This window comes from Diceros bicornis, chromosome 9, assembly GCF_020826845.1.
Source record: "Diceros bicornis minor isolate mBicDic1 chromosome 9, mDicBic1.mat.cur, whole genome shotgun sequence".
NCBI lineage: Eukaryota > Metazoa > Chordata > Mammalia > Perissodactyla > Rhinocerotidae > Diceros > Diceros bicornis.
Genome location: NC_080748.1, coordinates 6,047,264 through 6,074,652, shown reverse-complemented (window position 1 = coordinate 6,074,652; position 27,389 = coordinate 6,047,264). Strand labels below are relative to the sequence as shown.

At 40.4% G+C, this 27,389-nt stretch overlaps 1 protein-coding gene across 1 annotated transcript in view; it reads right to left on the bottom strand.

Moving 5' to 3' along the window:
- Positions 1–1,987: 1,987 nt before the first annotated feature.
- Positions 1,988–27,389, bottom strand: part of FGF9 (fibroblast growth factor 9) — a 29,973-nt gene continuing 4,571 nt past the window's right edge. The window contains exons 2-3 of the mRNA XM_058547841.1: positions 22,447–22,550; positions 1,988–4,173 (exon numbers count right to left, since the gene is read on the bottom strand). Of these exons, the coding sequence (XP_058403824.1) occupies positions 3,928–4,173; positions 22,447–22,550 (350 nt within the window). The 3' untranslated portion in view covers positions 1,988–3,927. The remainder of the gene's footprint in view (positions 4,174–22,446; positions 22,551–27,389) is intronic.

Here is a 27,389-nt window from a genome sequence, read left to right as displayed (position 1 = left end):
TCTTCTAGATGATGGAAGTTAACTAAAGTTATTGTTGTAATCATTTCACAATATATGTAAGTAAAATCATTATGCTGTACACTTTATACAGTGATGTATGTCAATTATCTCTCAATAAAACTAGAAAAAAAATTTTCTAAAGACCTAAGAGAATGCAGTGACCAAGGCACACAGCAAATAAAAGGTAGAAATCACACTCCAAGCCACTGTTCACACCTTTGTAACCAAACCTGTGTGGCCAGTATTCATTCTACAAACCTGAATCCCAGAATTTAGGGCTATATACTGAAGGAGGTAAGCACAGCTTATTCTTATAATTCCTCCCCATTCTACTTTTAACAATAACCTATCAATTTTACAATGTAAAATGTCTGTGGACACACGTGGGTATTTTTTAGCATATATAAAACATGTAACACATACACACTTGAGAGGGACTCAGTGGCTAACATATCTTTTGAATCCATCTGGCCTATTCCCCCACCCCCACTATTTCATTGCTCTTTCGTGAAAGTGACCACAAATGGTGGATCTAAATTTGGCACATTTCAAGGTCAAATGACGCAGCAAACAGAAATTGACCTGAAACAATATGCCTTTGTCATTCACCATCCACGTAAATGTGCACACACTGTGTTCTGCTTGCTGCCAGTTAATAAATCTTTATCCCAGAAGATTACTCGCTTCTTCTTCTAATGCTTTCAGAAAAGAAAAGACATCTGGATGTGTTTGTTCCTCCCCCTCCATCCCCCACATCCCTCCATCCCCTCAACACACAAGCAACAGCTGTAAGAGCAAGGAGAGCATGTTTTTAAAATTCCATTGGTTCATGTAGGCACATAATCTGAAGCAGCTCCAAAATGGACATCAAGTAAAAAATACCAGTTTTCAAAAGTCTGTAATTATGTATTTACACAAATTACATAATCCTGTGTGTATTTACATACAATTACAGATTATCAAGTAAATAACACAATGTTGTAGTGTTAATGAGATGAAATAGAATGAAAATACCATAAACTGAAGACATTTGTTTATCTACAAAACAAGACCTGGCAGAAACAGGTTCCCCAACACTGACCTGGCAAGTCCTTCAACACTGCCTGGGGACACTCACCGACAGATGGGAGGGTGGCTCAGTCCATGCCCAGTGAGTCATTGATGAAGGTGCAAGTGTTGGCACCAATAAGATAGTGGTTTGGCTGTCTGAGCAACTGTGAAAATTGGAACCACCCACTCTACAGTGGCTTGGGGCTGCCATCCAATGGGTTTTGGGTCTCTTACGACAAGAACTGGATGCAAACTCATGAGCTGGGGCTGACTCACTCTACTGCCCAATAGGACAATGCCCATGCCGAAACCCTGAGCCATCTACTCTCCCAGAACACTTATTTACATAAATTGCATAAGTCAATATTTATTTATTTACAGACCATTACAGTTTATTGTATCAATTGCCAAAAGCATATAACATTTTGTTTATCTTAAAAAAAAGTTACCAAAACAAAATAACTCCAAAAGTAGACATTAAAGTAGCATTTTCTAGGAATGCATGGAGACTTTAGTCTTTTTCACAAATTCTCTTCTTTCTTTTAGGCTGATTATCTAGTGTCTCATGCTACTTTAAGATTACTTTTGGCTATCTCCTAAAGTCAATTTCCTCAGTGCTAAATATTGTACCTATGATATCTAAGAAATTTGATTCTTCCCTGTGGTCAGATGTTTAATGTTTTTCAGCCAAAAATATTAAATGCCTTTTGGAAAACCTAAAGCCTGAATATGTGCACATTTCAGCAGCAGCAAAGAGTTAAATAATAAATAAGAACACTACATCTGGGAATTAAATGCAGTTTCTGTTTTGAAAGTTAAAAAAACAAGAAAATAAATGAAGACATACTGACCTTTATCATAAATCACTATTTTACATTGCTTCTGTCCCCTCCCCCCAAAATACATCTTAATTCCAAAGGTTAGACTTAGTCTCTCCCTAATGCACATCAGCAGGAGGGCTCTGCTACGCACTCCGCCACGGACCACAGACCGGCCCCCTGTGCTCGAGGCATTACGTCATGCGCTTCTGCTTCAGAACAGCTCTCAGTCACCAGTGACAGACCTTATTTTTCATAGAGAATGTGCATCAGAGCAACACAAAGTTGGAATATTAAATTTTAACATTAGTTGCATAAATCTCAACACATTTTCTGTCACTTTCAATTTCCCAACATAACTGGTTAGAAAGTGTTCTATGTGGTGTGAGAATTTATTATAAATTCCTTTTTCTTAAATATTGCTTTAAGAATTTGGCTCTTTTCTCCTTAGAATACAGTAAGAAACAGTCTCCCTTGTCCAAGGGCAAGTTCCAAAATTATTGCTACTAAAGAAATATGTATTCTTATGCTTTTCAGCATAAAATGTTATAAAAGCCTTGCAAAAGATATTCTATATAGTAACTTCCCCTCTAAAAAAACTGAATGCTTGTGAAGACCATTTCAAAAAATAAAACACAGTCAACAAGTATAATACTTTCCCCCTCATTGTCATTAGTAACGAAGATTTATTAGTTTCATTTTGCAATTTTTCTTGAAGGGTGCTATTATCATGTAATGTAACAGTTCACACCAAAAGAATTTTCTATGAAAGATGTAACTATCGTACTTCTATAATTTTATATTTGATAGCCAAGTGCACAAATAAAAAGTTTACAAGAATGATCCTGTTAATCTGATTCTTGTCCCTTAAAAAAAAAAATCTGCGCTTTATAAGCTTTTTTTTTTTTTTTTTTTGTCCTTTTTGAGAATTCTAAATCAGTACGTTTGCTGTTAGTCCTGTTGCTCTGGAGACCAACTAAAATAAAAGCACAGTTATTGTTCAGCTTTGGTATAGTCTGCGATAGATTTAAACAAATAGGATATACACCAACTCTTTCTTTTCCAACCATGAAATTACAATGATGGAAGAAGTCATTTATGAGAGAGGAAATATTACAGACACAGAATAAAAGTTTGAGACCCAGTTTATCTTTAATCCTCTGGGATAAGCTATGAAACAAGCAGTCTGAAGAGTGAATACTCAGTGTCGTGAATGATGAGCATAAGTTTACAATAATACGGGCACAAAAGAGATTGTCGCCTTTAGTACATTAGGGTCATCAGAGTTTCTCATATCCATGCACCATTATATGTACTTGCATGAATTTACCACAGGTTCGCAGCGGACTTTGCCATTAATGCTTACAGAGCCTAAAGCTTCCAAAATGCCTCTCTGGCCTGTACATATTTCATTAAAAATAAACTCTATATAATAAATAAATATATAAAATAAATAAAATGTTGCCTTTGGAATTTCTATAAATAAATTTAATTTTTTTTTTTTACTAAGAGGTCTTTGCTTGAAATTCACTGGGATGACACCAGTGAAAATTAACTGAAAAAGTCTTTTAAGTAAGACTGCACCCTCTATGCCTTTGAAAATGCAGCATACCCTTGTGCAGGCCACCAGCCAAAATCCTGATGAGTCGAAGTATGGCAGCTGTGCTGATATGGGATGAAGTACAACTGATCAAAGATGGAAAAGCGTGTCTGTCTCCCAGCATGCATCAGGCTGTCGTCCTCTAGGCTTTTGCTTCTCTCTTCAGTTTCCCCTGCTACCCATCCACTCACACACTCACACCCCCACGCTCAGTCTCCCTCTCCTCGCCTCACAATAAATCAAGCAAGTGGGCATAGGCAGTCCTCCAGGAGGACAAGCCTTTAAGTGCAGAACAAAATCAGCATGTTCCCATCCAAGCCTCCATCGTACATCATGCATGCGACAAAGTTTGGCAACAGTGGAGCTGATGTGACGCCACAGCTAATCAAGAAGAACCCACCACGTGAAACCTTTATAGTGGTTACTTTTTTAAGGGCTCAAGTGAAGAAATTGTCTTTGTCAACTTTGGCTTAGAATATCCTTATATAGTTCGGGTACTTTGTCGGGGTCCACTGGTCTAGGTAAAAAATGTGTGAATTTCTGGTGCCGTTTAGTCCTCGTTCCTTCTCTTGGGGTCCCGTCTTTGTTTAACGCAACATAGTATCGCCTTCCAGTGTCCACGTGTTTATACAGGTTCGAAGAGTACGTATTATACCAGTTTTCTTCAAATTGTTCTCTGAATACACACTCTTGGGTTAGTTTTTCCTGTTAGAAAAAAAAAAAGCAAAGAAATATTTTGCAAAATCAGGTCTTTCTGTATTTAAAGCAATATCCAATTATACAATATAACTCTGATGAGAAAATACTGATTTCAACCCATTTTAACACATTTTGCAGTAACTGCTTAACTCTATAAATTTAACTACTTCTAAATTTTTTATTCATAATGACTAAACCACAGAAGATTCTAAATGTTTTCTAGCTGAACTTTTCCACATGCCAGTTATCTGAACCAGTCAAAGAGGCAAAGGACAACACTGTGGCGGGTTGTTCTCATTTTTACTACAGCAATTTGGGCGGTAACCATCTTGAGAGGGAGAGCCTTTGCCGAGGCCCACGGTTCAAATAACAGTTTCAGCTTTATTTTATAAAGTACTTGCTACATAGACCAATATGAGCAAGAGTACCAGTGATGTCAGGTATTTCCTGCCCTTGGAAGCAGTGGAGTTCATATACGACTCTGTAAGAGTGGTTTTCAAACTTCACCGTGCAGAAGAATCACTTGGGATGCTTTTTGAGAGTGCAGATTTCCAATCCTCAACCCTTTAAAATTCTGACCCAGAAAGTCTGGAAATATGCATTTTTAACAGGCCCTTGGGGGAATTCTGATGCAGACAATCCTCAGTCCACATTTTGAGATATAATGCTTTCTATCGCGACTGAGTGAGACCCACCCAACTGAAAAAGTCACAAGAGAAAAGCTGTACTTTTTCCACATTCCTAAAGCAAAAAGATTCCACATTTTCATAAACATATTACAGTTCTCTTTCTACCTGAGATTTACGAAAGCCTGGCTCCCATTTAACCCAACAACCTAGGGTTCCTGCAGCCGCGTGTCTTGTGGGCAGTAAGGACCAGATCACATCCCACAACCATGAGCACTCTCCAAGCACAAACGTGCTTCTGAGCTGCCCCTGGAGAAACAAACGGGACCGAATGGCCTCTTCACACCACGAAATTCAAACTTTCAAAAACAGTATCTTCCTAGATGGTACTTTTAAAAAATAAACACTAAAATGACTTTTAGAAATATTCCATTTGTTCTTGCCCACCTGGCACTTTACATAAATAAGAAAATAAACAAATACATGTCCACACTCAGGGTTAAAACAGCAAAACAGATAAGGTCATTTGAGTTCTTGCATTTCTGTCATTCAGACCCAGAGGACAGACAGCAAGCTACACATCACCCAGTACAGACAGCCTTTGACACGAACATGCTTGAGAGCACAATTTAGTGCCCCTCATCTCCAACTGCTGTAGAACGAGTCAGGAGAGCACAGAAGGGAAGCAAGGGAGAGAATCTGACAAAGTCAACAGTCCGCTGTAAGGCCAGCTTCTCTATGTCTCTTCTCTAACTTAAGGAAAGGCTCAAGACCCACTCGACAGCACACAGGACCTGCACCTCCTGATAGGTGCTCTTCCAGAGGATCAAAAAGCACCGAGCGGGTGTGTAACAAAATATGACCTCCTCGGATAAGTGTATGCTAAGAGAATCGAAAAAGGGGAAAGCAAAAAGCAAAAACAATGCATCCGGCAAGGACAGAAACGATGGGAAAAGGAGGGACTGCTGATGCTGGGTTTGGGGACAAAATGAATTGCACAGAGCAAGAAGTTATCTGTAGCTCCCCCTCAACTGGACCACGCCTGTCTGGGGTGCGAGGAGAAGCTCCAGCCGGCAGGAGGAGGGGCACACAGTGGAGAGGCACCCCCGCCCCTCTACATGCCATCCCAGAGGCTCGTTCTCTCAGGAAACAACCCTGCACTGCGCCCAGAGATAAAGCTGAACGTGACTTCTCGTTCATTTCTATTAAAACTGACAAAATAAAAAGTGTTCAAGACATTAACAGCTATTTTAGTCTTTACTTCCATCTGCATAATAAATATTCTCCTCACAGACAAGATTAGTCCTGGCTAAAAATTTCTAGTTTGGGTTTGCTGTGATTAAGTAAATTTTCTAAACAAATTATGTTCATTTTTTTTTTTTACTTAAAAGGAGGCCAGGTGCGGAATTGTATACTGAGCCTTTACTTCTACAAAGGACACGAAAAACTATTCAAATTAAGCTTTCCTTTTCGCAGTAGGAAATCTCATCACCTGACAGACACTTCACTTAAAAAATGGAACACTTCCTCCTCCTTTTGGAACCATTACGCACTCGTTGACATTTGCTTTGTATACTTGCCATGCCTAGAGCACAGGAGCCTTTCCTGGATTGGAACCACATCCCAGGTAGCTTCAGCAGAAGCTGCCCAGTTTGCACAGTGGTGAAGAGCCTGGCTTGGGAGTCAAAGGCCTCTGCAAACCCAGCTTCGGCCCTCACTAGCAGCAGGATATTTACAACTCCTTATCTCACCTCTCCAAGTCTCAGCAGCCTGGTCTCTAAAGCATCTTGAGACAGGGCAATTACAAACATGCAATCAGAGAACAGTGCTCAGCACAGAGGAAGCCTCAATAAACAACAGCGGATGCTGACATTAAGTTAACATCACAACCTCTTAGAACTGGAACAAACCTTAGAAAACAGCCAGCGCAACTTTCCCCATTAAATACGTGGGACAGTGAGGCCCAGATGCGAACTGATCTGCCCCTGGTCTGTGCCACAGGATAGAAGTTTCCAGGAGCTCCAGTGGAGATGCCACACTCTCAAGATGGGCTCCTTTCATTTTTTTACTTTTCCCTAAGCAATGTGATTCCTCCAGACCCTCGCATCCAGGGGGGCTTCAGATGCTGTTTCCGAAGGGGCAAGCATTGGGGAGGGCCATGTGGGGAAAGGCTAGGGTCCTCAGACTATGTCAGGAATTAAGGGCAGCAACTCTTATTTCGAGAATCACATGTGCTTTCTTCTTTACCTCAAAATGTAATTTTTAAAAAACACTATTCATTTTGTAGGAGGAACAGGTGGAGATGAGAAGAAAACAGGATGAACAAAATTTTACAGTGGTAGGGATATCACAATCTAACATTTAATTTCAGTATTTATGAAAGATTCTCATTTTACATGTTTTGGGGGGCTTTTTTAGTATATGAAAAAATGCTTTAAAAAAAAGTTGAGGGGCCAACCCAGTGGCGCAAGCGGGTAGGTGCGTGCGCTCCGCTGCGGCGGCCCGGGGTTTGCCGGTTCGGATCCCAGGCACACAACAACACACCGCTTGTCAAGCCATGCTGTGGCGGCGTCCCGTAGAAAGTGGAGGAAGATGCGCATGGATGTTAGCTCAGGACCAGTCTTCCTCAGCAAAAAGAGGAGGATTGGCAGATGTTAGCTCAGGGCCGATCTTCCTCACAGAAAAGAAAAAAAAAACTTGAATAAGCTAAGAAATTGAACTAGCCTTTTCACTGCTCAGTAAACACTGCTCTATTTCCCCAGCAGGCTATTACATAGACCATTGCTTGTACATACATAATATAACTTTCTAGGCAACCCAGAAAACAAAGTGAATTATTCCATTTAAAACAGTATAATCTACAGCAGCATTTTTTGAGATGGTTTAAGAGTTCAATCGTCTCGTACTTGGGAGTGTCGTATGACTTTAGTTAACAGTTAAATGAGATTGTGCAGACATTACATTGCAAAACCACTGGTACATTTCAGCTCCTGTAATTATTACACAATTGATATAATGACACTAAGGTAAGCTTGCATACCTTAAAAATTAAAATGATCATAAAAAATTAAAGACCCTATTACTTTTCTATATCACGTATATGATTTTAAATAATTTCTTCCTCTTATTTGGGATTATGTTAACGTGTGATTTTTGTTTTAGACTAAGATAGATAAAGTAGCAAGATTTACAGAATTAATCTCTTTATGATCACACTTCAGTATTTAGTGACAAAATATTTAGTTGAAGTGAATATATTTATGTTATATATTTGTACTCCAAAGTGATTTTTCTAAATTACAAATTAAAAACTAAATACAAATTGTGAAAGCAAAAAATACATTAATCTGTATTCTTATATACACGCAGAGGAGAAAAACAGTTTCTGCCTTCAAATAAACCATACACTTGAGAATTATAGAACTCACATGTTTTAAACTCACCACATGTTTCCAATGCAGACAGTTTATAGAGTATTCCACTATAAAGTGATCAAGTCTTGTTTTATTGTATTTCCATGTTTTAATTTTTTTTTAGATTATTTAACTATAGCTGTTTATAGCATACCTATCTTTGAACTGTTGGATTATATCACTATGCTTGGGTGGAGAATGTGGATTTAATTCAAAAGTCTACTAAAGCCCATGCTTTGGAACAAAATCTGGTGAATGTTAGCAACTATGGAAACCTCTTTTCATTTTATATCATCAAATTCTGAGCAGTGGGAAAAACTGATATTAAAACTTCAAAACTTTTACCAAACCCATTAAAACTAAAGTATGAGATAATAATGTGAAAATTACAGTAGACCCCAGAGAATGTTTAGGAATGTTATAAGACATTAAACTCCTATACAGTAGTTCCCCCTTATCCGCAGGGGATATGTTCCAAGACAGAGATGTCTGAACCGGGGACAGTACTGAACCCCATATAGACTACGTTGTTTCCTATACACATACCTATGATAAAGTCTAATTTATAAATTAGGCACAGTAAGAGATTAACAACAATAACTAATGATAAAACAATTATAATAATATATTGTAATAAAAGTTATGTGAATGTGCACTCTCGCTCTCTCTCTGTCTCTCACCCATTTAATATTTTTGTACCACAGTTGACCACGGGTAACTGAAACCACGGAAAGTGAAACTGTGGATAATGGAGGACTGCAGTAGACACTAATTTAAAATATTAGACAATTGGAAAATGTATAATTCTCTTGGGCATTATGCCCAATTCATATCTATACCCATTTAAAAACCGAAATCAGAATTTTTCAAAATTCCTGACTCAACAGTTCTCATTGAAAACATATAGACAGTTATAAACTAATGTTACTGCAATAAACAAAAATTAAAAAAAAAAAAAGAAAAACATATAGACATATAATCCTGCTATTTTAAAACATGATTTCCATATTTTTATTTATATATATAATAGCTTTAACCACACTGTCCAAATGGTTGCCTTTTTTCAACTCACTGGGCTGCTTAAACTATTATTAAACTTATACTATACAGAAACTGACCTGATTGTAGAGTTCCCGAGCATTTCCTAAGTTCACTTTTTCTCCTACATACCGTTTATTATAGTCATGGTATTTAAGCCTCCCTTAACCACAATTACTTGTACAGATGTACTCTTCCTCATTAATAATCTAGCAGTAAAGTCTTAATGGGAGTTGTTGCAAGGATCAGGGTGATTAAATATAATGACTAAAGGACCATTAATAAGAAGCAGGTCTTTTAACTCTTCTCTCCTGGGAGAAGTCCCCAAATAGATAGAAAGCAACAAACACAGAGAGAATAGGCAGGAGGGCACGATTTCTTATTTTATTAGAAGCTCCAACTCAGATCCAACCCCCTTATGCCCTCAATATGCCTCACCTTAAGCCTCATTTTTCAAAACCTCTTTAAAATTCCCACTATTCCAGATGGGCTTGCTTTTATGTCCACAATCCTGACCATCAAAATTGCCGCTGGAATTGTGGGGACAACTGAATCAGTTGCATCTGGTCAGTGTAAAGAAAATGAAGCAAGCAGGCAGGCAATTTTTCATTTTGTCTCATCAAAATATATAGAAAATTAAGAATTCCTACATTCTCTCCATTCCCCTCCACCAAAAAAAAAACACACACAAAAAAAAGAAAATACCTTCTCTCCAGAAGCTGCTTACTTAGGTATTTGGGGACTCAAAGGTCAGGGGCCCCTGAACCCAGGGGCCCACACAGATGCCTTCTGTGCTGTGCTCTCACCAGCCATACGGCATCAAGCATGCTGCCAACGACAGAGCCTGCCAAGTGTACCACAGGACTGGCGAGACAATTTAGAGGCCTTCCTTAGAAGCTGCCTGTAGAAATGGACATTTGCTGAGCAAAGCATATTAGCTCACAAATTTTCAATACATTTCCAGAGATGTAGTTCCACAGGGGAAAGAAAATCTTACTCAAGGTATAATAGAATGCAAATTTGAGAAGTTCAATATTCATTTTAAGAAATATTTGTGTTTGTGTCAATGTGTAGCCAACACACATTTAATTCTTCCACAAAGAGCCCTACAGGAAAAATTCATGAAATTTCTTTTAGGATCTTAGAACACCAAGTTAAAAAGAAATCACACGTAACATTTCTTACCATAGATGACTATCTGACAAGAGTAACACGCCATTCAATGACCACTCGAAATGCACATCAAAGATATGCAAAAGCGGAAAAAACTTCAAACTAAATATTACTTTACGTAACAACTGAGAGTTGAATGCCCTTGAAGAACCAGACTGACCAACAATGGAGGCAAAGCGAAGAGCTAAAATGTTGAGAGGGAAATTAAGAAAATAAGGGATCCAAAAAGGACACCGCCAAAGACAACTGAATCCAGCTACTCTGTCTCAGGACAATCGTCGGGTAGACTGTAGGGGAGGAACTGAAAAAGGAAAACGTACCAAAGATTTTCTATGATAGACTAAGCAGGCTAAATTCAGGACTTGGTTCATAGAAATAAAATTAGAGAAACTGAAAGATCAACAAATATAACGACAGCATGAGCCCAAAGACAATTTTTGAAGAACTAAAAGATTCATAGAATTTCCTTAGATAAAGGAATGCCAACCTTCCAAAAACAATACACAAAATCTGGTAACTGCGGATGGGTTGATTAACAATCCTGGGTCTCAACTTCCTTAACTGTAAAATGAGGGAATTGGACTGAGATTTCTAAGGTCGCTTTGAGTCTAAAATTCTAGTGATTCAGTCTTGGAACATCAAAACGTGGAAAGCAGAGCTATGCACAATAACTCTGGAAGGACGTGTTGAACAGGAAATGGAAAAGAAACTGTAGTGGATTTGGAAAATAGGGAAAGAAACCAAATAAAATGTGCTGTATCAGTTGCCCACTGCAGAGAGGGTGAGCGCACAGGTCAGAAATGCAGACTGAATTAATGTTTACAGAGGCAGCCAAGGGAGTGAGGTTGCTATTTCAAGGAGGAAAGGAGGACAGGGAGGAGACATTACTTTGGCAAGAGGGTCCCCTTCCCTCTCCTCCCAGGGAGACCACAGGATGATCCCCTCCTGCAGGGCATCTTGCCTACTACTTCCTTGCATTTTGGGGCCTGCCACCATCCTCTTCCCAATATTGGCCTCAGTAAACATGGCTCATTAATGAATGTCTGCCTGACCAGCAAACCCTACATCATGAGCTGCCCTAAGAGAACTTACTTGGAAGAAAAATCAAATCATGTAAGAAAACAAAAAGTTAGCAATGTTGCAGAGCTCTCAAACCTGAGGGGAAAGTTGCACGTGTGCACAAGGCAGATAAAATGCAACACCAAAGAGAAACAATAACAGGGCTCTTAAAATTTCTCAAACACTCCCACCCAATGCTCACGTTTCCTCTGCACACTCATCCCCCCAACACCCACCGAGAAACCCTAAGTAAAATCGCAAGGTAGATGAAGCTTGCCCCTGGCATCCTCCATACTCCTTGGGTCCCCAACTCCCAGCTCCCACTGTACTCACGTCAGACCAGATTTCCCCAGAATCAAATTCTTCCTCCCAACCCCATCTGTGATAATATAATTGACTCCTCTCTCTTAGAAAGTGACTGGTGCTCTCCCGTCCCTTCCTCTCTGCAACAGTTAGGCAACTGTGGCTACTTCTCTCAAGCCCCTCTCTGATCGGGCATAACAGCCCTCTTCTAGCCCTAATCAGGGCTGACACCGCTGACCAATCACTCCATTCCTCCAAAACACCAAAATCACATGCTGACACGGGCCTTTTTAAAATAGTGTCTTAACCCTGAAAACCCAATTCTGATGGTAGGCTGTTCGGGTGCTGTGACAGCCTAGTTCACCAATACGTGAACATTAAAAACAATAATCACAATCATAAAGTAAATTAAACCCCAAAATAGAAATTTCTTAAGTGGATAAAATAATAATGAGCTACATATGACAATAAAGTATATAAAATTAATCTTAATTAATAAATAAGGCTTAAGGTTAACTCTTTAAAGTATAATTTGAAGGACACCATGTTTTGATCTGAAGGAAAATGTTTATTTCTTTTCTTAGACTATGTCATAAGTCTTTATTTCAGAATTCAAACTTGCAATAAACACAATTTCCATGCATCTCCCATCCAGCAAGGAGTATCGAGGCTGCACCAGGACAGGACTTGCATCACTGCCACACTCATCCATGAAGAACACTAAGGGAACAAGCCTGGACTGAGCAGCCACTGTGAGCCAAGCACTGTACTGGTTGCTTCATAGGGATCACCTTCTCTAAGCCTCACAGCAATGCTATGACGTTGCTATCATTAGCCTGTTTCATAGTTATAGCTCAGCAAGTTTGAGTAGCTTGCCCAAGGTCACACAGCTAGTGAAAGACAGAGCTGGGATTCTAAGCCCTGTGTTTCCACTACTCCATGCTTTATCTCCAAGTTCAAACTGTTCAGAATGCAAATAGAGGCTTGAATATTCCATAAAAACATAGAAAAGTGAAAATCAACTTGAAAGAGAGAGAAAGAAAAAGAATACAAGCCAAGTTAACAAAACCAACAGAAAACTATCCAAAACACAGCAATTCATAAGGAAAACAGATGGACGGATGGATGGAAGGAAGGAAGGGGCCAGGAGAACAGAAAGAAATCTAGCGCTAAGAATGGACAGTGGTTCCGTGAGAACATAAAATGCAACAGGGCAGCTAAATCGCCAGAATCATTCCACGCTACGGCAAAGCAATCACAGGATGCGCTACAGGGAGAGGGATGGCTTTGGCATGACCTTGGCAAATCTGTTCTTGGAATACTGCATTGAGCTTTGGGCACTTTATTACAAAGGAAAAGAAAACCTCGATGGGGATTTCAATGAAGAATTACAACAACAACAAAAAAGATTAAGAAAGGAGGGGATCAACTTATGTCAGGATTTGAAGCATTTATAGAGAGGATGAAGGAAGACAGCTCTGTGCAGCATGTCTCTCCCACTTAACATCATAACCTTTTAATCCTTAAGGGGAGCCCTCCGCAGCAGGGGTGTCAGGAATGCACACACTCTTCTCAGCTGCCTGTTAGGATGCTGCTGAGGTGCACCAAGTCAACAGACTGACAAATGATATCTTTGCACAAGTCCTAGTCAGTCCCTAGCATGGCAGGAGGCAGGAGGGATGAGGTGGCCAGGCCGCAGCTGAAGCTGCCCCCAGGGCAGTGCCTCCCACTTGGCTCCAGTGGGGCCGGCTTTCTTTGTGAGGCTCCAGGGTGCCTCCCAGGCCAGGACACAGAGCAACATAGCAGCACCATCCCCTGAACGGCTGATGCTAATACAGGGGAGGACCCTCCTAACGAACGAACGAACGAACGTCAGAAGTGTAGCCTCTGGCAGCAGCTGGGACAAACAGAAGCAGAGACAGGACCGTGGCAGGGGAGGCAGAAGTAAGGACAACAGAATCAGGAAACACCTAGCGGCCACCATGTTTCCAAACCCTGCGGCAAAGTTGCCTTCACACAAGCTTTTTTCTCTCCTGAGAATGCCTGCCTACTTTTCTCCATCTCCTCTGTGAAGAATCTTGACATTTTCTTTTACCCCTAGAATTAAGGTCCCTCCTCCAAGCTCTCCAAACCTTTTTTGCACATAATTTTATTATAACATTTATCACACCAAATTATAATTCTTAGTTTGCAAACCTGACTCCTCCAACGAAGTTGCAAGTTCTTCTTGAATCAGTTCTAAGACCACTCACAAGAGGAAGTGCCATTTGCATTTGTATGTACAGTCAACTCTCATATTCATAGTAGTTATGTTCTGTAAAGTCACCATGAACAATGAATTAGGGAATACTGAATCATTGCTCCTGAGGGAACTGCAGGGTTAGGTTCCTGTGAGGCTCTGGTCATAATATTTTTGTCAAACGATCAATACATAACCTTGTTTTACGTGAGTTTCTGTTTCAGTTAATATCATTGATTCATTAACAGTGAACTCACAGCCAACAGCACCACAACTCATGCCTGAAGGAAGCTTACCCCACCAACGTATTTTCTCCAAAAGACACATCACAGCCTTCTTGCACTTAGGAACACCAGACAGCACTTCAGCACAACGCTTGAGGGGCATTTTAAACAGCAAAATCACCAACAAAAAGCACGAAAATGTGGAAAACGTGGCACTAAACAGATCTCTAAAAGGACAGCGTGAGCTGAAACAAGAAGGCAGTGTCGCACTGCAACACCTCAGCTGGGAACATGCCCACCAGGTGACTCATTTTTTGCTTCTCTGCACATGTCTGGAAATGACCGCGAAAATGCTTCGAGTAACGATTTTAGGGTTACAAACAAATTTTAGCAAGTAGACAAATTTGCAAATACACAATCTGTAAACAATGAGGATCAACTGTATTTCCAGCACCTCCAGTTAATCTGTCAGTTGGGGACTGTGAGGACAGCCAGTGGAAACGGTACTAAAGGTACTAAAGTACTAAAGTACTTTAAAAAACAGGTACTAAAGTACCTGGCACGTATTAGTAGAAGGTGATGTCAACAGTGATTGTGGATTTTGCGAAAGCAAGCAAGAACGCGGGCGTGCAAAGGAGGGAACGGAAGAGTTCGCGAGTGACTAAGCAAGCGAGAACTGGAGTGGGAGCGTGAAGGAGGGCAGGCTGACGGGGAGCGCTCCCTCCTTCTGAAGGAGGCTGTCCAACAGCGTGAACTCAAGGACTGCAGGGAGACTGACCAGAGAAGCAGGAAGCTCTGCAATTCAAAACCGTCTGAGAAACAGCAGCTCAGGGCTCTGTGTGACCAACAAGCTACTCTGAAAGAAGGGGTCCCGCTGGAAGGGTGAGATGAAGGACGTGGCGAGGAAGTGGGTCAGAGGAGTCCCGGGATGCAGAGGGTGGGTAAGGCCTGGAGGCCGCGCGCCTACGCTTCTCTCGTCCTCACACCGTTTCCACTGGTTGTCCTCACAGTCCCCAACTGACAGATTAACTGGAATTCCCACGTGCAGCTGGCCCAGGACTCAGAAACCAGGGGTCAGCACTGTCAGTGAATGATATAAAGGAAATATCCATCGCACATACGTGCTGCTCTTTCCAAATACATACATACGAACCGCTCTGTAACAAATTCATTTTAAAGTGTTAATGAATTCACAGGAGTTTTTGTCATAACGTATTTTTTCAATCAAAAGACATAAGTACAGTTACTACCATGTAGAGTTCCAAACTTTTTTTAATCAAAAAGGGAGCCATAAGGTATAAACTCAAATGATCAGGAACCAGTCTGGTCTGTACTTCAAATACTTATTCATAAATTAGGTGCCTATAAAACAGGGTCTGCCTCGTCTTCTTTTTATAGAAAACAGAAATAGGTGATTTGGGATCCTACTGACAACACAGTCACACATTCAGTATTTATTCAGTGCCAACTGCATGCAAGACACTATTTCAACTACTGGCAGTTCCATGGGAAACCAAAGTAACTGAGGCCCACCTTCACAGAGCATCCCCCTCATGGACTGGAATCCTGTGAGGGACAGTGAAGAACAGGTGTCAGCCCAGGTTCTATCTCCAGAAACAGCTTTCAAAAGTGCCTCACTCAGGGCTTCCCCAAACCACTCTCTCACGCTTTCCTCGTCAGACTTCTCTGGCAGGGACTGAGGCGGGGGACTTCAGAAAATGCAGCAGTGTGGAGCAGGGAACAGGAGTAAACCGAGGGTGGGAAGAGAGAGGAGTCAGGATCGTGTGTAAAAGCTGTGTCTGTCATGAGGAAGATTCTGCTCCCAGATTCCTGGGCCTGAAGGAAGCCCATTCCTGAGCATGTTACCTGGTACCCAGAACCATCTTCCTCTCACCTCTCATCCAGATGGGATGAAAGCAATCTACTGAGCTATTAATAATTAAAACTAAATCCTTTCCAAAGCCTGTAAAATCTCCAGGCCTGTGTTCTAGACTTTGGCCACAGTAGTTGGAATGTGTTAAACATGCCTCAGACAACCAGTAAATGTAGCTACCCTGCTAAACAACACAAACTTAACTGAAATTAAATAAATACATAGACCCACTTTTTTTACAGATGATTTTCCACTAACTGACGGCCAGCAGTACAGATGCTAAGGAAAGAAATGAACCACTAAATAAAAACTAGGCTACTAGAAAGAAAAGATTGTTCAAAAATCATATCTATGAAGGAAATACTAAAATCCTGCTCTAATATGCAGTTAATTCTGATAAAAAATATTTTTAGTCACAAAAACGGATGGTCATTCTTATGCATGTGTATCCAACAAGGTTTACTATTCACCTACATTTTAATCGTAATTTGTAACTATCTATGTGACCTTGAGTAAGTCACTAAGCCACTAAACTCTCACCTCATCTCTAAAACAAGGGCATTGTATGAACTAAATCAAATAATACAGTAAAAGATGCTCCTCTGAGGTGCTGCCCTCTTTATCATCAAAGAATTATTACTTGATCCTTTGAAAATTGGTGATGTACACATGCAATGTAAGGCAATGCTCTATTATCCAAAATATCTGTTTAAAACCACTCATTTCCAGAGCAAGCCTGCTATCAAGAAGATTACCAAACAAATAACCCTTTTCATTTCCTTTACCTGAATTATATTCTTTGGAGACTCTATGTATGGGACATGCCTGAACGTTTACCATCACAGTAATCTGAACTGGCACATCATCACGACAGATTGTGAAGTCTACTGGTGCCTTGCCATTTGGTATGGTGTCCTGTTCCATAAACACGCAAGTTTATGCTGCTCATTCAAAAGTTGCTCAGTCGCCACTGCAGAAGGCCCAATGGAGACAAGAAGGCCTCCTATACAGGGCTAAGGTCGAGCCGCCTCTCCAAAACACCTCTGACCCTCCTTGCTAGGACCTCACATCTACTGTGATGGTTTCAAAACTGGCCCTGGAAGACAAAGGACCTAACCTGGGGGGTTACAAGTTTTCTACAAGAACATTTTCACTTTGTCTTTTCATTTCATGAAAAAGTAAAGGAATTATTTTAAAGCTATTCTGGACTCTCCAGATGACCACCTATAACCACATACCACCACCCACAAATGTATTTGTGTTTAAAATTACTCTCAGGGCCCGGCCCCTGACATAGTGGTTAAGTCCAGCACGCTCTACTTCAGTGGCCCGGGTTCACCAGTGTAGATCCCAGGCGTGGACCTACACCACTTGTCAAGCCATGGTGTGGCGGTGACCCATAAACAAAATAGAGGAAGACTGACACAGATGTTAGTTCAGGGCTAAGCTTCCTCAAGCGAAAAAATAAATAAATAAAATTACTCTCAGTGCTAAGTAGTGCTACTTTCACCATCAGGGCTAATAGGAAAAGAAAAAGACATACTTAGAACATCAGTGAAGACCAGATGACATCATCCAGTTTCCCAGTAATTCCAACGGGAAGATGTGGGGGGAACTGCCTTCCAAGGTGCTCCCAGGGCTCCAAGAACGCGTGTGCTGAGCTCAACGCCGAGCCCCAGCTTGAGAGCCACACTGACAGACAGCAGTGTCTGAAGTTAGCTTTAGGTAACATCATCCAGCCATTAAATCAATCACGCTGATTTGGATTTTATTGAACTTATAATTTAGTGTGAATTTTAATATTAATATGTTTTGAATTTCAGCTGCCAAAGAGATATAAGGAGTTTATGTTTGTACATATTCAAATAACATAATAAAAATAATTTAAGTCAATATGGGGTTCTAAGGATCTGAGATACTTTATTTTTTCCTCATAAAGAGGTTGATACATTCCTTTGTTCTGGGACAGCTGGATCTACAGGGTCCCTTCCACCTCCACCCTCCACACTCTGGAAACACCACGCGAGGAACCTCTTTGGCTCACATGCCTCTACTCCGTGGAGACAACTGCCCCTTTTGCTTTTTAAAAAGTTTATGTGCATTTATTCACGGAAACCAGGATCCAACTGTGTCTCTGGAAACACAACAACCAAATCCCCCAGTAAACGCCTGTTTCACAAGTGTCTCGGCAGGATGACAGAGCGGTTCCACAGTGCTGGGTGAGGCTTGCAGGAACCAGGCTTGAGTCCTCGCTCTGCCACCTATGGGTTCTGGGCCTTGGATCAAACCACTGAACCTCCTCACTTTGAGTGTGAACAGTTAAATAAGGTAACTCCCTTGGAAACACAGGATGCTCTAAGTTGACAACTACGTCCCAGGTAGAGTTATCAATGCATGACACTCAAACGGCCAGGCTCCGCGTGTGTGTGGGTCAGGACAGGCTCAGCAGCTGCGTCAACAACGCTTACCATATGCCAACTGCACATAACATGCACTGCTGGGCCTTTAAGAAACAGAAGATTATCAGGACAGAGACTCTGACTCCTAAAAACTTAATCTAGTGGGAAAGACCAACAGGAATTAAAATTCTGGACAGAACAATGTTAAGTGCTATAGAAGAGATACAGAGCAAAAATCTGTGACACCTTTTGTATCACTTTTGCAGATTCCATGCTCTACTCTCCTATATCATTACAATTTTAGTGATTGTGCTACCTTTTTTTAATGAAAAGGTCAAATATCTTTCATTAAATGCAAGCTTCTTGAAGGAAATTAATCTTTTCGTAGCATTCTTTTTTAGTGAGATATTTATTATAGTCAATTATTCTTAACATTTTAAAGTATCTTGATAACACTCAGATAATTTAGATGAAGAGCCTAAAAGTAACTATCTGAGCCTTACTTCTCATCTCTTTGGTAAGGACAAAAGTGACAAATGTAAACTAATACTCTAATACTTTAATCCTCTGGCCAAGTATGCACGTGTGTGTGTGTATGTGTGTGTGACCTAACACCCTCTCTAAATTTCACCCAGGATATTCTAATCTTTACATTTGAAGGCTTATATGGCCTAACTTGTCTGCCTTTCCTTTTCTGAGACTCCTATTCATCCCTCAAGACCCATTTTAAATGTTACCACACAACTTCCCCAAGCAGTTATTTAAACACTCTTCTAAGCCCCCAAGATAGTTGTGCATTCCTCTAAAATAGTGTATTTCATGTTGCACTGAATTATTTATAAGCATATTCCTCCTACCAGATTTTGAAATATTTGTTGCACTGTTAACGCACTTAGCACAGTGCTACACACATGGTGGGTATAAATGTTTGTGAATGAATGAGCAAATGAATGAATGCGTGCATGGATAACTTAACACATGGATACAATAATCAAAGTCCACCCCATAGCTGGAATTGTTCAGGTTTTCCTTAAATCATATCATGATGCACATTAGCCGTACAGTTTTTCCTATTTCTACATTCTAATAGGATATCAGAGTCCTATATAGTTTTCTGAAGAAAGATTACTCCATTCACCTCTGACCTTTTAGATCTATTCCAAGGTAAACTTGGAAACAAAAGCACTACACAGATGAAAGGAGAGAAATAATCCCAAAATACCAAAATACATTTTAAATTAATTTTTGTTATATTTACACATTCATTTACTTTATAAAAGTGACTGCTATTTCCCCAAATCTCCTATTTACCTTCTTTCATAATGAGATCAGTCTTTTCAAGGTTTCCCCAATGTTTAGAAACAAAACAACTCCAGTTTATTTTATGGAGCATTACACAACTTCATACAGGTGAAAATTATTTAAGCTACAATTTTTAGTGTGTTTGCTTGTTTTCTTCTTTCCTTCTCTCAGTCTCATCACAATGAAAAGGTAATATTTTGGTCACTCCTCACTCCCACTGCCACACCAGCTATGACAACCACAAACTCGATGGCAGATGTGAGTCCTGGCCCCCAAGGAGCCCAGGTCTCAGCTTCATTCTCCCTCACCTGCATTAGCTACAGACCAAAGGGAACGCAGGCTGGCTGCCCAGGGAGCTTTCTTCCCAGCTCCACACGTAAGAGCAGAGAGATCTAGCCGCATAAACGTTTTGTAGGCACAGAGAACAGCAAGGGTTAGGCAGACAAGACTCGAGAGTGAAGCCTGGAAAATCCAAACCATAAATGCTTGAGATCCAGAGCAGAAAGAGACACTCCAGACATGTAAGCTAGGCCCTCCATTTCACAGATGAGGAGAACAAGGGCCCAGCGCCTCGCGAGCAGCAGGGACAGAACGACAGTTAAAGTCTCCTGATTTCTGTTGCCACGTTCTCGCACAACACTATCTTTTTCTCCAGCCTCAGCCATAGCCCCCTTGGGCTGGACACACGAGGGACAATATATCGCAGTCCATTTCAGCATGGGAACGGAAGATAGGGATTATTCCTTCCAGCAGAGTCCTAAGTACACACTGACCATACAAGTGGACATACAGTGAGGTCCACATCTATATGTTTAATGGAGCATAAAAATAAGTCACGATGTTTAATTCATTTCAATCCAACAAGCGTTTATTGAGCACCTACTGTATGCAAGAGCCATTGTTATGAGTCAGACAACATTAAAAAGAAATATATGGCCCACGCCCTTTTGATACATTGGAGAATACAGAAACACAATTAACTACACGATAAATCGTACTGTTACTTGTGTGAAAATGGAAATATAAACTAAGTATTACTGGGTCCTGGAGGCAAACAGAAGAAATGTGAACCAGAATAAATAGGGGTCCAGTTAGGGGTATGGTAAAGGTCTTGCAGAAGAGGCAACAAGTTCATTGAATCTTGAAGAAAGAAGATTCTTTCGTCAGGTAGAGAAGGGAAGAGAAAGGCATGCCAGGGAGAGGGACTAACGACCACTGGCACAAATCAGACATCTCGGCTTGTGTGGAGAAGAGTGAGTAGCCTGACTCGAATTACACGGGGAAAGAGGGCCAAAGATGACACTGGCAAAGCAGATCCAGGCAGAGTGATCTGTGAAAAGTACCAACTGCTCCCTGTATAAGGAATGCGGGCATTAGCACAACCACTCTAGATTCAAATTTAACCAAAGCAGGAAAACCATCCTTATGACATTAAAAATGGTGTGTGCTATATCCAAATTACATAGGCCATAATTTATTGTCATCTGGAGTTTCTGAGTAGAAGTTTGATACTACTTCCAACCCTTGCACATGTGCATGTGTGCACGTATGTGTACACATGCACATATATATTTACTAGTATATGTATAGGAAAGGAATACATCGAGAAAAAATTTCTCCTGATTCTATACAAAAATGCCTTTCATTTCTGTCGACAGAGGACTCCAGAACTTTTCCCATTCTGAGCTTCCTTTAATTTTCAACTTCTTGTAGCGTCTAATCAAAGTTCTCATATTGCAGACAATGTGGATTAAATTCTCATTTGACCACCAACAATGGCAATGAAAAACTAAAGATTGACTTCACTACAAGTTTTTTGTTAAAAACTCAAGTTAGTGTATAGTAACTAATAATCTATTATTCATACGCATATGTTTAGCAAAAATGTATTAAGTTCCTACTGCGTACCATGCACTGTGATTTAGAAACCGTGCTAGCACAAGTAAAGAGATACAAAGACGTAAAGTCAGTCCCCTCCTCTCAAAGCAGAGCAGGAACTTTGTCTCATTCATTGCTGTCCCGAGCACCAACAGTGCCTGGTACCTGGGAGGCTACAATAAATACTTCTTCACTGCCTTCCCCAAGGAACATACAACCCAGTAGAGATGGGAAGTGAGACCGAGGAAAAAAGAAACTCATAATACTTGCAAATAATTGTAATATTTTTACATTCTTATTCACAAACAAGAATATCTGACAATAATTTCCCTCTCTCTTCTCTCTACATAATGAAAATCTTAGTAGCTCAGAGAAAGGGTTTCTCCTCACTGCATGGTCTATTTCTAGTTTTAATTACAATACTTGGCAAAACTTGGGAGAAGATCATCCCAATTCATTTCAAAAATAACTCCCATTCAATATAAGAAGATGGGATTTTTCACACTTGTAAATTTTTTATTTCCTTGATAATGAAAATGGTTTGGTATAAAACATTCTCCTAGAAACTTGGGTTTAGTGAAGGTCCAGGGCTGATATCTGTTAATAAAAACCAGTTTTCCTCAAAAAGTAAAAACTTACACTCTCCTTGCAAACAGACTCAGTTTCACTTCTAGCTATTTATAATCTAGAGAAGATGCAGTTCAAATCCAACGTGAGACATAAAGCTCGGCAAGGTCTCTCACAGTACTTACTGATCCATACAGCTCCCCCTTCTCATTCATCCCGAGGTAGAGTCCACTGTCCACGCCTCGAATGCTGACCAGGCCCACTGCTATACTGATAAATTCCAGAATGCCTGTGAGACAAATGGCAGAAGGCAGAAGACAGGTCAGAGCACAGAGCATTTTTTTAAAGTCTCAGCATCCCCAGGAGTTTTGAGAGGACACTGAGCCCAGCTCCCAACTTGGATAATCGCACACTCATTAAAGAAGTGTCTTCTCTTAAAACCATTGCCTAAAAGAACTGATTTTTCAACTAAATTCTATCTTATAATAATGATACAAAAATACTTATCAACATGACACACAACACAACATTTAAATATTAAACGCTAGTATTTACATAGACATGCTAAGAAGTGATATGACAGATAAACCAATACACATATTCTAATTAACCTAAAAGAGTATAATTTATGGAAAAAAACACTGACTTCCACTTTATAAATGTGAAATTATTTGTGTATGGGCATAGATTGGAAAAAAAACACTATTTAGAGAATGGTCTTATTTCCCTCAAAACAAGAGTCTGAGGTGCTAACCAAAGACTTGATTGCTTTATACAGAAAATTATCCAGCTCTCTACTGCATAACTTTATTGAGCCCCATCTGGAAAATTAAAATAGCCTACACACATCCCAGATATTTCTGCTTAAACGAAGTATTGATTTTTGCTGTACTTATCTAAGCCTCAAAGAGATAGCTAAGCAATTAAGATAACATAATGTTCTGGACAAAAAATGCTGGTTCCGAAAATGCTCTTGATTTAAAATAGGCATGGAATACTATATCCCAAAATCAAACCAATGTAATGATCTGCTTTTATTTCCTTCTTTCCCCTTGCTTCCCTCACTAAGAATAACAACACCTAAGCTGAGCATAAATCCAGAATTTTATAGCCACACAACATCGGCTTCAATTTCTCTAACTATATTGTTGTTTTAACATGATTATCCAACAGTAATTTGGGACAATGCTAATATTTTTTGTGCTTAGTCATTTTCTCAATTTTGTTATAAAGTGCAACACTTTGTGTAGACCTTGCATTAATGCATACCAAATATTGAGTTCTTGTTTTAAAATATCTTCAAATATTGAAAAATTTACTTACGTTTAAGAGTTTAGAAAAAACTAAGGATAACGCTGCGCTATAGTCAGTCCCATGTGACTAATAAAAAAGCACTTACATGGATTTTTAAACAATTAATTTTGCAGCTCTCACAAAATAGACTGTGCTGCAATCAGAAGAAGACATGAACTACACAAATCTAATAAAGCAAAGCGTTCCAAGGTGATGTAAAAAAGAAGAGTTATTTCTTACAAAGGAGTATTCTTAATTCTTTTATAAGCACAAAACACAACAAATATCTCATGCTTACAGTTTACAGAATATCTGTCTGGACCTGCAAAACTACTTATTTTAATATAATGTGAAATACTGTATGAAAAAATATAAAGAGAAATTAAAAATTACTTTTTGGATCTAATAATCTGTGACTGTGTAACGGAAGATACATTTAAAATAAGCTAATTTATTACTAGACTTCCCTGCCTCACAAAGCAAATAGAAAGATAAATAAGGCAATATTTCCATGAGATTCATTTCACATGAGATGCACTCCCTTATTGATGCAATCATTTTATTTCATTGTACTATTTCTAACTCTTACGATTAAAAATAATTAAAATTGTGACATTTCCTTACTATTAGGAGTTTACATACACATGAATCTCTTCTTAGCTACCTGAAAACACACCACAATATAGGTCATAGTTATCCTGAAATTAGTGAAAGGAATTCATTAATGTCCAATTTTCATTATAAAATGAAAGACAGGAAACATTCTGCCCCTTTGAGGTCTGACCAATTTAATACACCATGTCAATGGGGAAAGTTTGAAACATAAAACTAAAAGATACTTGCACCTTCTAGGAGGATGTCTGGTGACCTTTCTGTTTTCCCTAAACATGAGAAGGCTCTGAGAATAATGAATATTAGCCAACGTTGCCCATCAGGCCCAACAAAAAAGAGGGCATGTGTGATCTCATAAAACCCTCTGACTGGCTGGCCTGCAGAACATCAAAAATAATAACAACAACAACAATCATAATAGCTAGAATATGTGAGCATTTCATCTGTGCCAAACGAGAGGCCCTCTCTCATTCAACCCTCAGAACCACCCCAGGTATTACAATATTTTAATCTCCAGTTTACAAAAAGGGAAATTGAAGTTCAAGGATTTTAAATAACTTGCCCCTAAGTAATCAGACTCCAAAGCCTACATCCTTATCGATTAGGCACATCTTACCGTTGGTTTTACCTTTTTTTCATGTATCCGTGATTTCTGTACCATTTTTATATAGTTATTCCCTCACTAGTGACTAGAAGATGTTACCTAAATCAGAATCCACAGACCCAGTGGGCAGGACTAGAAATAGCAGAGGAAGCGAACATGTCAGCTACTGGGTCTCTTGTCATGCAGAACTCGGGAAGGTGGGCATCTCCTAGGTGTGCAGACTATTTACCCAAATTGTTTATGTACACATAGTATATAGCTTTTTTTGTTAAAAGACTTAAGTTTTGAAACTATTATTATATAGTTTGGAAATGAAAGTATTAAGGTATCCATCTTGTTTCTTTTTCTGGCATCAACGAGATAGCTGTAATTCACATGCAATGACATTCAATCAACGAACTATTATTGACTATTATAAAGCCAAGCACCATGCCATTTGTTGAGTATATAAAGATGAATACAATACAGGCTAGGCCCTAAACCCTCAAAGAGCTTACCTTCTAGTGAGAAGAAGGACAAATAAACAGATAAATGTAATAAATGTGGAGAATGCAGTGAAAGAGAGATGTTTAGGGTATGGTCAGTGTCCAACAATGGACAGCTCACTCAGGCTTGGGAACAGGAGTCAGAGAGGGCTTCTTGAAAGAAATAATACCCGAAACAAGTCTCTGAGGGGACTCTCCACATGAGAAGGAACCACCTCTATAGTGACCCCAGGTGGAAAAGATTTCATCACCTCAAACCACCATCCGTATCTCTGCAGCTCCTTGCAAAGTAGAGACCTCAAAAGAACAAGCCCAGCTGTTTATGAGGTCACCTCAGAGATCCGAGGGCAAGCCGAACACCGGAATGTTTGAGTCACAGCCATTCCCCCAGATGCAGAGAGCACCAACGTTGTAAGGTCAGAAAGACCTGGCAACAGGATTCCACCCCACCCAGATTGGAATCCTTATCATTCCTGCTACCATCTTGTCCACAATGAACTCTCTAACCTCAACAGATCAACTAACCTCTCTCTGGGCCTGAGCCAGTGCCAAGCAAGTGCTTCCAACTGTACTCATTTGAGTATGGCCCACTCCCCACCTATCTGTTTACATAAGTAGGCAGCACAGACAGGTGCTGGACCAATACCAGCCCAGGAGAATGCTCCTGTGTAGAAACATTTAAATGTTTAATGATCAACAGGAGAGGAAGGGAAAGAAGGAAAGAGCAAGGAAGAGAAGCAAGAAGTAAGGAAGGGAGGGAGGGAAGGAGAGAGGAAGGGAGGGAATGGTGGGACTGTGCCTAAAACTAAAACTGCAGCCCTTGCATGTGTACCGTGGAGTTCTGTCTTTCCTCTTAGGCAGACACAACTTAGACATCCTCAATTCAGAGGACCACAGTAATGAGTGATGGAGTGACATGGGAAACAAAGTCAGTGACCAGTGGCATTTGGCTATTCCCTTTCACAGCAGCCAGCAGTTCTGAATGAGGATATGCTCACTGAGCCGCAGGGGGTCTCATGGGATCCAAGGCTGACCCTGGTCCACAAGAGGCAAGGTCAGTTTCTGGGACTACTTCAGGAAAATGACAACACCAGACCCTCCTCCCTGTTCCAGACTCACTAGGTATTAGTGGTTAGCCCCAGAGTTCTGTCAAATGGACCATTAACCCAAAGCTGGCCCAGCTCCCAAGAGCCCCTCTATATGGGGCCTCACCTGCAAGGCCATGATAAGGCCAGCCATGGGAAATGGGAGGGTGGGCAGAAGCTGTTCCACTCTAGCCCATGTTAAACTACCTTCTAGCCTAAAAGCCCCCAACACTTAACAGAGCTGCACTCTTCAGAGGACAAGAATGTATGCAGGCTGTGGAGAGAGGCATGACATGAGGCTTTCAAAAATAGATTAACCCCCCTGCTCACCCTGAGAATCCCACACCAGAGCTGCCAAATCAATCATTGCAGAGCCTGCATCCCAGTTAAGTCCCAGTCTGTAGCAACTTGAACAAATCTCAGAGTTCACTTAGGAAACGACTGAACGGGACTTACAACGCCACCAAACTTTTCAAAAATCTGAATCAATCCTGAAAACAGCTCCTTAAATAGGCACTTTCCCTTAGTGAGATATTGAAGAGCCAGATATAAAGAACAGAATTTTTTGAAGTGCAAAACCCTGGAAATAAGGTTTTTTTAACCTTTAAAAAAATGGTACCATCACGTTTCTCCCCTCTAGCACAACTTCCACCTGACCCCTGACCCCCTCTGAACCAGCAGCCCCAGTTTGTGTGCTCATCTGGCGTCCTGATGAAGTCCGGCCTGTCAGGGCAAAGGGCACAGCAGGAGAAAGCCCCATCTTTCCACGAAGTCCAGGAATCAATCCGCTCAGGCTTCCCCTTTGCCAAGCAAAAGAGCAGATAGCGCCCAACGCTCACTGTCTTATTATTTTACATTGCTGTTTCCTCAATTGAGTTTCTGCTCACTTTTTCCCGTCTAGCAAGTGCTTTAAAAAGAAAAAAAATATATGAAAACGAAACATCTCCCTCTCCCACCCTATTACCCAGAGATCAACTCCCAGTTCCTTTTCTCCATGCTCACCCTTATCTCCACACCGCCACCCCCAAAGGAAAAACAAAGGGCTCCCT